The following is an 11,364-nucleotide window of genomic DNA, read 5'->3' as shown; positions in this document are numbered from 1 at the left end:
TTTCTCCTTTTACAACATATAATTTAAAATTTCAGTGGCTCCTTCCACTTCCTATAATATTTGCTCTTGGAATTAGAACATGTTAGAGCTGGAAGGATTGTCAAGAGACCAGTTGATTGAATACTTTTGTTGTATAGTTGAGTAAACTGGAGTCTGGAGATATTCCCAGACTGCCTAAATCAGCTTGCTGATTAGTAGAAGACAGAGCCGAGATTAGAAACAGTGCTAATTACTAATCAAAAGAATTGTTCCCGTTTGACTAAAAAAACTTTCTAATTGTTTTAATTTAGGGATGTTTAGAACTTGAATATATCTCAAATTATTACACAGTGTTTTCCTAAAAGGTCCATAACATAGTGATTAGCACCCATAAGGTCTCAAAATTTCTTGTGTTACACTTTGTGTACCTTGCTAAATCAATGTGAGGATTTCTCATATTAAATTCTAATATTCTAACGTAAATAAATTGAACGCTTATGTTATGTTTTTAAGCAATTGAATATCTCAATTCTTACTCCAATATTAACTTTTCTATAATAACCCCCAAACGTAAGTCAAGTTATATTTTAAAAGTGATAAAACTGCCCTAACTATTCTGACCTTTTGCTGAGTACAGAATGCATTTTAGTAAACTGGAGCTTCATCGAGCATTCAACTTGTTAAGTTATCCAAACAAGGTAATTCTGGCCAAATGGTTCACTTTGCTGCTTGCATTATCTAATTTTTCTACTTTCACCAAATTACTCTGACAGGTTCCCATCTCTCACTTGGCTCTATGCTGCAGAGTTCCACAGGTTCTACGGAGATGGGCCCCCCAAATGAAGCTTCCATACACCTGCAATGGTGTGCATGGGGGAAATAAGACTGATTGACACGTGAACATTTAAGGACTTACCTTAGAGTAATCAAGTCATCTTCCCATAATAGGAAATATTTAATACAATTTTACATTCTTGGATTCTGTAAGTTTCAAGAATTCAAGTTAAGGAGTGTTGTGATAAACAAATCTACATTATTCTGGAGTTATTTATTAGTGCTAATTTACAAAAATAAGCAGTGGAGAATGAAAGGAGCTATGATATTTGATGCCAGGGTAGCTTAACAGTCTAATAAAGGTAACTACGTATTAAGCACTCAAAGGAGATATGAACAAATTCCTTAAAATAGGAATCTAACGGAGCAAACACATTTTCAACATGTTTGTTAACATTTATATTTTTTTATCGTGTAAGCAGGGATTTATAATTTACTTTCTACTGTCCTTAAATCTTAACCTCCAATAAAAAAATACATAGATATAATTCTGAAGATTATAGTCCAATGGGAAGTGAATCCATTCTCAGCATAATGCATCACATTAGTAATTTATTTAGAGGATATGTTTGAATTTTAGCAGTCAGAGTCAAATATAAAGTAAATGGAGCAAACAGAATGTTGTACTATGAGTACTATGTAGTACTATGTACTAGTGGAAATGATAGCATGTGAATTTTAAAAAAAAAATCTATGGATTCCACACTGTCAGTATGTCCCTTCTTAATCCTATCTTATATCTCAATAAATTAGATGTTTTGTTAAAAGCAAATACGTCACATGCAAAAGCCAAGTAAATACTATATAAGGCCATTCAGATCTGACATATGACAGGATAATGGCATTTTGTTAATTCGGTAAAGATTATATTGCTGAGTGCTTTCAAAATTACCTAATGTACAAAACCCTAGACTTAGTAGACAAAGAGTAACAACACATCGAATTCAAAGAAACAAATAAAACTCAGGGTAAGATTCTGTCTCATTTTGTTTCGTTTTGTTAAAAATCATGTATTGAATTTACTTTTTTTTTTTTTTTTTTAGTAAAGCAAGCATTATCTAATGCTTGAAAATTTTAAAATTCAGGGATAAAAGTTTACATCCAAAAAGATGATTGGAAAATTGTGCTTTCAGGCTGTAGAATTAGTTTTCTGACAGGGCTAACCATCTCATCTTGCCATTGGAGACTGGGAATTTCATCTATGTAATGTATGTGTGTGCAGTTCATATCCAGGTCCTGCAAAAATCTAAAACTGTGTGCTTCACTTCATGTAGCAAAGGCACCTATGTTTTTCTCCCTTTTGAGCAAAAGTTATGATCCGGTTTTCCTGCTGAAGGTGATTTTTCCACTGTCCTGTCACCCGCACTCTCTGCGTTGAGCAGTACAGTAAATCATGAGAGGAGGTGGCAGCGAATCCCTGCTTGCATTGGAAGAAGTTGCTCTGTGGACCATTGGAAGAAGCTCTGGACTCATCACAAGGGAAACCGAGCAGAACTGTGAAGCAGACGGACAGGAACAAAAGGCTATTCTGGTGTGAGGAGAAATCAGTCACTTCAGCTCCACAAGCAGATGTTGCTACTGGCCTGACAGGTCGACCCCACTCCTGCTGGAGAAAGGTAAAGTTTGCCATTGGGGCAGACGCACAGTTCGTACACTGTCTGCCGAGAATTCGAGGAGCTGGCTGAAGAAGATGACAACGAGCCGGTTGGTAGGTTCCCCAGGCGGATTTTATCTGCATTCAAAAATATCTGGATAGGGGGGTGGGGTGGGGGGGAAGAAAGTGCATTGTGATTCCTTTTAGCATTCAGCATTCCTCAGAGCTTGACACCATGGTCTAATGAGAAAGACTAAACAACCAACAATTCCATTGGTTTAGCTGCCATGCTTTGTTGAGCAAACAAATTACATTCCTTGGGTACAGCCCCAAAGCTCGGCAGCTATCTTCTCCTTTGAGACATGCTGTGTTCTGACAGAAAGCCCTCGATCTGAAAAAGCAATATTGCACAGTCTGCTCAAGGGGCCAACCCACTTATTCAAACACCACAGAAAATTAATGAGTTTGACAGAGTCTCTCCATTTAACTTCTTAATCATGCCTCGTCTGAAGAACATACAGAGAAATCGGGATGCTCGTGGAGATGACATTCCCGAAGGGATGGACGATTAATAAAAACTAAGTACTCGGTGGCCAAATTAAAAAAAAAAAGTCATAAGATCATGTTGATAGTCTAAAGGGTATACCATGTAGATAATTTGCACTCTTAACAATGATTAGATAGAATCGGGTTTGAAGTGGCCTCGAAATGTATTATTTGTACGCAACACTTACTTTGCTAGATCTTCCAATCTGCAAAATTACTTCACCTGTTCCAAACATGGACTTGGCACTTTTAGGGACGGTGGTCATTTGGTTTTGACATGCAAGGGGAAAGTTTCAAAGAAAGAAAAACTGAATTGTGAAGCTGAATGAGCAAAGAAACAACCTTCTCTAGCTCTTTCTTCATTCTGTTGTTACGTAGCTGATGACTGTCTACAGGCATCTCTAACTTGACAGGAGAATCTGAGGTTACTCCATTTCCTACATATTCACCCTCATCTGAGTCCTGTTCCCTTCTCACTGGGACTCCTCCCACAGCCCCCTAACTGGCCTGCCAGCTGCCATTCTGGTCATCTTATAGCCTGTTTACATACTGCTTAGTGAACTTCTAAGAAATATAGATCGGATCAGGTCACCCCCATGCTCAAAACTCCCTAAAGGCCTCCCACCACACTCAGCGTGAATCTGGATTCTTTCCCATGTCCACCAAGCTCTCCCTGACCTGCCTTCTCTCTAACGTCATCTCCTGGCATTCTTCTCCTTGCTTCAGCTCTTGCATTTTCTCAAACATACCAAAGAACCCTGGCCTCTGGGCTTTTCTACACCCTGTTTCTTTAGCCTACAAAACTTTTTCTCCAGACATTTACAAGTGGGGGGTAGTTATTCACTGGGTGGTCAGAAAGCAAGGGTAGGAAGGAGATTTCTGGTTTTTGCCCTTCTTATATGTTTTATTATTTTTAATAGTTTTAAACTCCTTTATTTTTAAAACATTTTGAAACACAGGAATCTATTGAATGCTGCAAATAAGATAGAAAAATAATTCGTATGCCATAGACATGTATATTTTAGATTAATTTAGATGTTTCAGATCTCTACTAAAAGATCATTTTCTAAAAAAGGGTTTTCTTAACCACTCTGAAATAACACTAATCCATTAATCTCTCTTTGATGGCATTACTTTTCTCTGTAGTACCAATCCTTTCCTAACATTGTATTAAATATGTATTTCTTCATTTATTGTTTGTTTCTCTTACTAGCAAGTAAGATCTACAGCTGTCTTTGGTTCACAGAATAGTGCAGAAAATTGTATCAGTGCATATGGCATGAAACAATGTTCTTCCTTTGCCATGGACATGTCTCTCCCTTGGAGGGTACAAATGTCACCTTTAGCAAAGTCCAGTTCATCCACTTCATGCCCCTATGACTCCTCCCTGATGCTCCAAGATGGAAGGACTCTTCTTATTGCTTCTCCCATAGAAACTTATTATTGATATCTTATTTTGCTCATCATTTGAAGTTATTTTACAGTTCTATTTATATATTCCTTTGTCTAGAAAATAATATCTTCCTTGAAGGTGGAATCATACCTGAAACTTTTATAACTTCATAATATTTAACCTCACACATAGAGCTTCCTCATAATACAAATGGTTATTGAATACATTAAGGGATTATAAAGTAAATGGATGATTGAATTTACCAACAATATTCAAAGTTAAGAAAGCATGATTAAGATTTTTGTTTGTAGGTGTCAAATGTTGAAATTTATCACCCCATAATTACTTGTGTATTAAGTGACAGGAAAGCAAAGAGAAAGAAAATGCTTCTGTTTTAATTTTTTTAAGGAGACATATTTTTTTTTTCCTAATAGGAAAATGGGAAGCGCACAAAACAAAGCAAAAGGGAATGATGACATATTTTTGGTTATACAGGCTGGGCGTTATTTCTTCTGGCTCTGTGTCTCTTTGTTGCGGGATGTCATTGAGCGTAACACCAACCATTACATATCCTGGGCTCTTTCACTCATTTCTCCGTAGAAACAGAGGGAGGACTTCTCTTCTGGTTGAGTTTAAGAGAAGAACTCTCTCATAGCTTACCCTGCGTCCCTCACTTCTTTTTAAGGAGCTAGCATGCTTGCAGAGAGCAGAAATCCCAGACTTCATAAATACCAAAAATACTATGGGGCAAGTTCTGGAACAATGGGGTTTAGGTCTGCATGTTTGGAGATGCTTTCATTCCAAGGAAATGTCAGGAGCTGATGGCTTTGTCCAAGAAACCTTGAGATGTTGATGACATTGTGAGAGAGCACAAAGCGAAAGTGGTGAGGAAGCTTCACGTGGGATGGATCAAATGAATGTAAGATACTGTGAATGGTTCACTTATTAGTCAGCACAGCAATAACCATTACTGGCCATCCCCAGTGGCTTAGAGGGGCTTGCGGGCACAAGCTGGCTTTAAAGTTACAGAGAGAAGCAGGTTTTGTACAGGTAGGGTGTGCAGGTGGCAGCCTTGCAAAACAAGCACAGGAATGGAGGCCTCATCGACAGACTTATCCTTGGAGGACTCGGGCCTTACTTGAAGCAGGTGTGTGGCTCTAGCAGCGCCCTCCCGCTCGGCTATCCAATCCGGGGCTACTCTCAACAGCATGTAGTTTTAGGACTACACTTAATTCCATTAACTTCTGAGATCCATACTGTACCCTCACCCATATAGGAAAAGTATATTTTGTTAATAGATAAATGTAAATGAATAGGGGCTTTTATTATTTTTTTTTTTAATTTTTATTTATTTATGATAGTCACACACAGAGAAAGAGGCAGAGACACAGGCAGAGGGAGAAGCAGGCTCCATGCACCGGGAGCCTGATGTGGGACTCGATCCCGGGTCTCTAGGATCGCGCCCTCGGCCAAAGGCAGGCACTAAACCGCTGCGCCACCCAGGGATCCCTGAATAGGGGCTTTTAAAGGTAAAATGATATTTTCTTGGCTTGAGATGTAAAATAAATCATGAGGTAAAAAGAGGTATTGCATATTGATTCTTTTCAACCCGATTTCACCAGGTTTCTGCAGCATCAATGTGAGACAGTCAGGGACCTTGGGAACAAGCCCCTGTGTGCCTAGAAAACTCTTGCCTGCCTGCTGGCTATTATCACCTCTCTTGCAGAACTCCCTACTGACTGTTAGCACTTTTTTTTTTTTTTTAGATTTTATCCATTTATTCATGAGAGATACAGAGAGAGAGAGAGAGAGAGAGAGAGAGAGAGAGAGAGGGGCAGAGACACAGGCAGAGAGAGAAGCAGGCTCCATGCAAGAAGCCCAACGTGGGAGTAGATCCTGGGATTCCAGAACCAGGCCCTGGGCTGAAGGCAGACACTACACCGCTGAGCCATCAACGGATCCCCTGTTAGCACTTTTCTTGCAGAGCAGAGCACCAGCTAAGGAGCAAGCCTAGTCCAGGGCAAACCAGTCTGCGCCAAGATGGACCCCAGTACTGACCTTTCACCCACTTTCCCCCCCATTATAAAACAAAAATTCATGCCCAGGGGTGGAGATTTAGCATGCTAATTAGACAAGCCAAGCGGGAAGAAGCATGACCTTTAAGTGCACAGGAGCTAACAAATGCCCACCTCTACAGGCTGACCTGTCACCCTTTCCCCACCTAAGTTTCTTTAAAATACTCTACCCCACCCCCTCCTTGGAGAGTCAGCCCGAGGACTCTTTGCCTTGTGCTGCCTCCCTGGTCCTGGAACAGAAGCCCCAGCGGAGCCTTGCCTGTGCTTTTCCATTTTAGGTCGGGCCCCCTTCCTGCCATTGCTGGGTCCAAGGACCCGAGTCCGGTAACCTATTTTGGCGACCACGAAGGGACCCTAAGATGAGACAGGACCCAGTGGAACTGGGGCTGCCAGACTCGAACCTCTACCCACGACTGAGGCAGGGCCCAGACCTCTTTGTTCTGGCGTTGTGGGGACTGGAGGGGGGGCGGTTCCCAGCTTCCTTTTGTTCTCAGTGACCCTCTGGTTCCTCAGGCTTTTCTTTTCTGTCTTCTGTGAGCGCTGTCTGCTTCTCTGAATCTTTTTCCTTAAACAAAGCCCAGAAGTTCAGTGTGCTGACTGCGCCAGGGCTCCTCCCCTCAGACGGTGGCAGGCCCTTGGGATCCAGCTGGCCTTCAGGTGGTGGCTGATGTCACTCACAGGGTTCCGTGGAGTGTGGGCCTCTGCTGGAACAGGCACTGCTTTTCTTTGCTACAGGCACCTTTAGCACAGGGGACTCCCATATAGTTGTGATTTTGGGAGATTTGGGCCAAGAGTGATTGACCTGGTAAGGGGCTGGAGTCCCTATCTGGAGCCATTAGTCTTCATTTGGGTTTTTCTTTGTTCTCTTTCGCTCTTTTCTCACCAGTTTTCTTCCCCTGCTCACACCAAAAGTCCCTGGTTTGAGTTTGAAAACCTGTTTATGGGCAGCCCGGTGGCTCAGCGGTTTAGCTCCACCTTCAGCCCAGGGTGTGATCCTGGAGACCCAGGATGGAGTCCCACATCAGGCTCCCTGCATGGAGCTTGCTTCTCCCTCTGCCTGGGTCTCTGCCTCTCTCTCTCTCTCTCTGTCTCTCATGAATAAATAAAATCTTTAAAAAAATAAAAACCTGTTTACTTTTGTTTTCTATGTATTCATCTGTGGGGGAAAAACTGTGGACTTGAATCTGCCTCACTTAACTAAAAAGGAATATTCCAAACATAAAGAGTAAAACCTCCCCAAGTTCGCATGAGATTAAAGCCATGCAGCCTTGCACACACTAGAAGCTTAAGTAAGGCCTACAACCGTCTGAAATGTCCTTTGTCCAGTGATTTGTAAATTTTTATGTTAACCCTGCAGCAAAGGTTTCTCCCCTGCAAGCATTCTCTTCTTTGTGAAGACTGTGTATCCCGGGCAGCTGTCCTCACTTGAACTGGAACAGAACACTTTTCCATTCTCTCTCTCTCTCTCTCTTTTTATTTTTATTTTTTTCAGGGTTTGTTCATTTTGCATCAACCTTTCCTGGCTTTAACAGAATGTCAGAACAGCCAGGCTGAGAAGCTGTGGTGTCCCCTGGAACAACGGGGCTCTTGAGACCAGCACCAGCCTGGGAGCTCCTCATGGATGTATCAGAAGGTCTCCGATTTCCTGACCTTCACAATTTCAGTTGCTGGCCCTGCTTTTATTTGAGCTGTTGGGGTGTGGTGGTGGTTTACTGTTAATGTTGTCCAGGTGGAAAAAAATTAAGGATAACCTGAGTCTCAACTGGCCCAGATGGGGCTCTTTTGACATGTCTAAATTAGTTTTCTTGCACAGAATCAGAAAAGGCTGGCTTTAAGATAAACAACCCAAAACTTAGGAAGCCCTTTGGTTCAGTGAGGTCCTCAACTTTTGGGGAGAAAGGAATGCTCACAAAGATAATCTGGGTTTCCTCTGATTTGTTTGTTGTCACAGCTCTGGATATCTTTGCACAAAACCAGCATATCCTAATTGGAAAATAAAAAATAATTAATGGAGCCATAAATTATAAAGCTATTTTGCAATTAGATTTATTTTCATAAAAGGGGGGTCTTCAGAAATTGTTTTTTAAGTTTTCTACAACAGTTTTAGTGGAACAAAGGCTAGGTTTTGTTTGCATCTTATTTGTGTATATGTGTCCACATGTATTATAAATGTGAGATATTTTCTTGACCTCCAGATGGTAATTACTAAAACTCATTTGTTAAGGAGCCCTATGTAATTGTAAAGGCAAGCACTTGCAAACATTGGGCATTTTTAAACTGAGAGATAAAAACTAACCCAATGTTTTTCAAGATCGCATGATCTGGGATGAAATCCCCTACTTAAAAGCTTTTATGTTACTCCAGTAACGCCTCACAGGAAAGGACCCAATTGATGGCCCAGAGAAATAAGGATGAACACAAATCTCAGATATCTGATTCCCTTCATAATAATCAGAATAATGAGAAAAAAGGAGGAGAAAGACAGGTGGATACTGTAAAACCTAAATCCACCCCCCCGCCAAGCATGTACTGATGCTCAACCACTGCCTTCTCCCACACCCCCTCCAGGGGGCTACAGGGCAACCAGAGAAAAAGCATGTTTGCAGGGGGAAGAGACAAGAGCTAGAGCTAGAGATGGAAGAATGATTGTTCAAGCTTTAAAATCTGCCTCTGGCCTTGTCAGCAGCTCCCCTCCCCCCCCCTTCTCCTCCTATTACCGCACCACCACCTGGACCCCTCATGCAGCTGGTTCCTATGGCATCCCTGGTGTCTCCAGCGCCACTGGCTCCTGCTCCTCCCACCCTCACTGTGGAGGAGCAAAGAGCATGCTAAGTGGTCAGGCTACCTCCTTATGGAAGGACTAGAACACCTCCCACGTCAGCATGATGGGGCCCAAGAGCTCCCCTGGCCTCCCACCACTTCAGATTTCCCCTCAAGAGCATCAAGTAAAATTGACAGTGGGGAACAAGTGGGTTGACTTTTCAGTGGACACAAGTGGATTCAAGGTTGTTGGTTTAATTAAAATAGACATGTCTTGTGGAGTTCTCAACAGCTTTCATTCTACCTGAATTTATTAAAATCATGTAGTATCTGTTGCCATTTGTCAGCATAAATGACTTAACAATGTTTGATTTTGTCTGTCTCATCAAGTTTTCATGGGTAATTTTTATAAAACAAGTAAATTAAATAAAAAGGTTTATAGCTTTTAAAATCTTTGGTAACCTAAAACTCTGAAGCTTTGATAGATTAAATGATACATCAGGCTGAATTCTCTGGATAGCTAAGTCTTTTCCAAATAAGATAAAACACCAAAACATTAATTACTGAACACAGATTTATCTGCTTTTGGCTTATTATAGAAAAACTAAAGATAAATTTGGGTCTGTTAGTCAACATGTCTTATGCTATATTGAAAGATCATTCTAGGGGGATCCCTGGGTAGCTCAGCGGTTTAGTGTCTGTCTTCTGCCCAGGGCATGATCCTGGAGTCCTGAGATCAAGTCCCACATGGAGCTCCCTGCATGGAGCCTGCCTCTCTCTCTCTCTCTCTCTCTCTCTCTCTCTCCCATGAACAAAAAAAAAAAAGATTGTTCTTAACAAAAAGCTTGTGTTTTTAAAAATTATGAAATGTATTCATAAATTCCAATCTAAAGAGTTCTGGGTATAACGGACAGTTCACAGTTGCTTACTATTTAGTTTTTACTAGAAAACGAATTGTTTCAAAGAGTCAAAATTCTGATAAACGTAATTGAGATTGCTGGAAATGATAAGGTAAACAAGTCCGTATGTAAAAATGTAGGAAATATGTTTAAAAAAGCATAAGGAATGAAAATACATTTTTGTTGAGGGAAGAATTTTTTTCCTGAGACTGGTTATTTACAGAGAAAAGGCCTAGGACTAAATCTGAATGAAAACGAAAGTTGTAGAAGGCTTGTGGAGGGAATCTTCGGAAAAGAATTTTATATATGGTCAGGACTAAGAATATATGAGTCTTAAGAGTAAACTGGTATAGAAATAAAACTTGGAAAAAAAAAAAGAAATAAAACTTGGTTTTTCTCTCTGTTAAAAAGACCAAGTTCTTGCATTGTTGTTCTTGCTAAGAAATTATAAAGTTTTTTTTTTTTCTTTATCTTCCCAGAAAAACAAGGTCTCTGTATTTGTTCTTATCAATCCTTTGATTACTTAGGAAAATGAAGTCTTCTCAATATTAAAGGAGCCAAGTTTTGCTAACAATTGTATAATTTTATGTATTTGTCTTTGGAATATCTTTTCATCTTGGTTAAATAAATAAATATTAAGATTTATAATAATCTGTGATCCTATTTAGGCATGTGCTTTAGAACTTTCTGAGGTTTTTAACAAACTTCCCCCAAATTCAAATTCTAAATAATTCTTTCTGATTAGACTTGTTTATTTGGTATGTAGGTTACAAGGGAAGCATTAACAAACAAATGATAATAAAGCTTCTTAGGCTATACTGCATGGGTCAATGCTATAACTCCTCCAGAAATTATATGAAATCCTAAAGTTTTAATATGTGCTGGTAAAAGGTCATCACTTGACATTCCAATTATTAAAGTGTGTGTCACAGAAATAACTAGATTTCCTTGCCAACTACATTCTAATGAACTCTTATCAGATCTCTAACTATGTCTGTTTTTGAGTCTTTTGTCATTTACAGTTATTGTTCTGATGCTCTTGCAAAAGGTGTTTCGACCTCAAGAAGAATCATGAAAAGAATTTTTGACAAGTACAGGTTTTTGAGATTCTTAACATCATGAAACTAAACTGTAAGAATTTCTGGAACTGCTGGGAAAACTATTTGAACAGAACAAAAATTAGTAACATGGGACTAAATAAATAGAGAAAGAGGATTATAGTTTGACTCTTTTTGAAACAATGCTGGTTTGCTCTTCCAGATTTAAGGGAACATGTTCTCTTGA

General features: G+C 40.0%; 1 protein-coding gene across 2 annotated transcripts in view; it reads right to left on the bottom strand.

Moving 5' to 3' along the window:
* Positions 1–2,366: 2,366 nt before the first annotated feature.
* SGCZ (sarcoglycan zeta) overlaps positions 2,367–11,364 on the bottom strand; it is a 457,620-nt gene continuing 448,622 nt past the window's right edge. For both annotated transcript variants that reach the window (XM_041753053.1, XM_041753054.1), the window contains one exon: positions 2,367–2,561. In XM_041753053.1, the coding sequence (XP_041608987.1) occupies positions 2,367–2,561 (195 nt within the window). The remainder of the gene's footprint in view (positions 2,562–11,364) is intronic.

This window comes from Vulpes lagopus, chromosome 4, assembly GCF_018345385.1.
Source record: "Vulpes lagopus strain Blue_001 chromosome 4, ASM1834538v1, whole genome shotgun sequence".
Lineage (NCBI taxonomy): Eukaryota > Metazoa > Chordata > Mammalia > Carnivora > Canidae > Vulpes > Vulpes lagopus.
This window is presented reverse-complemented; position numbering and strand designations above follow the sequence as displayed.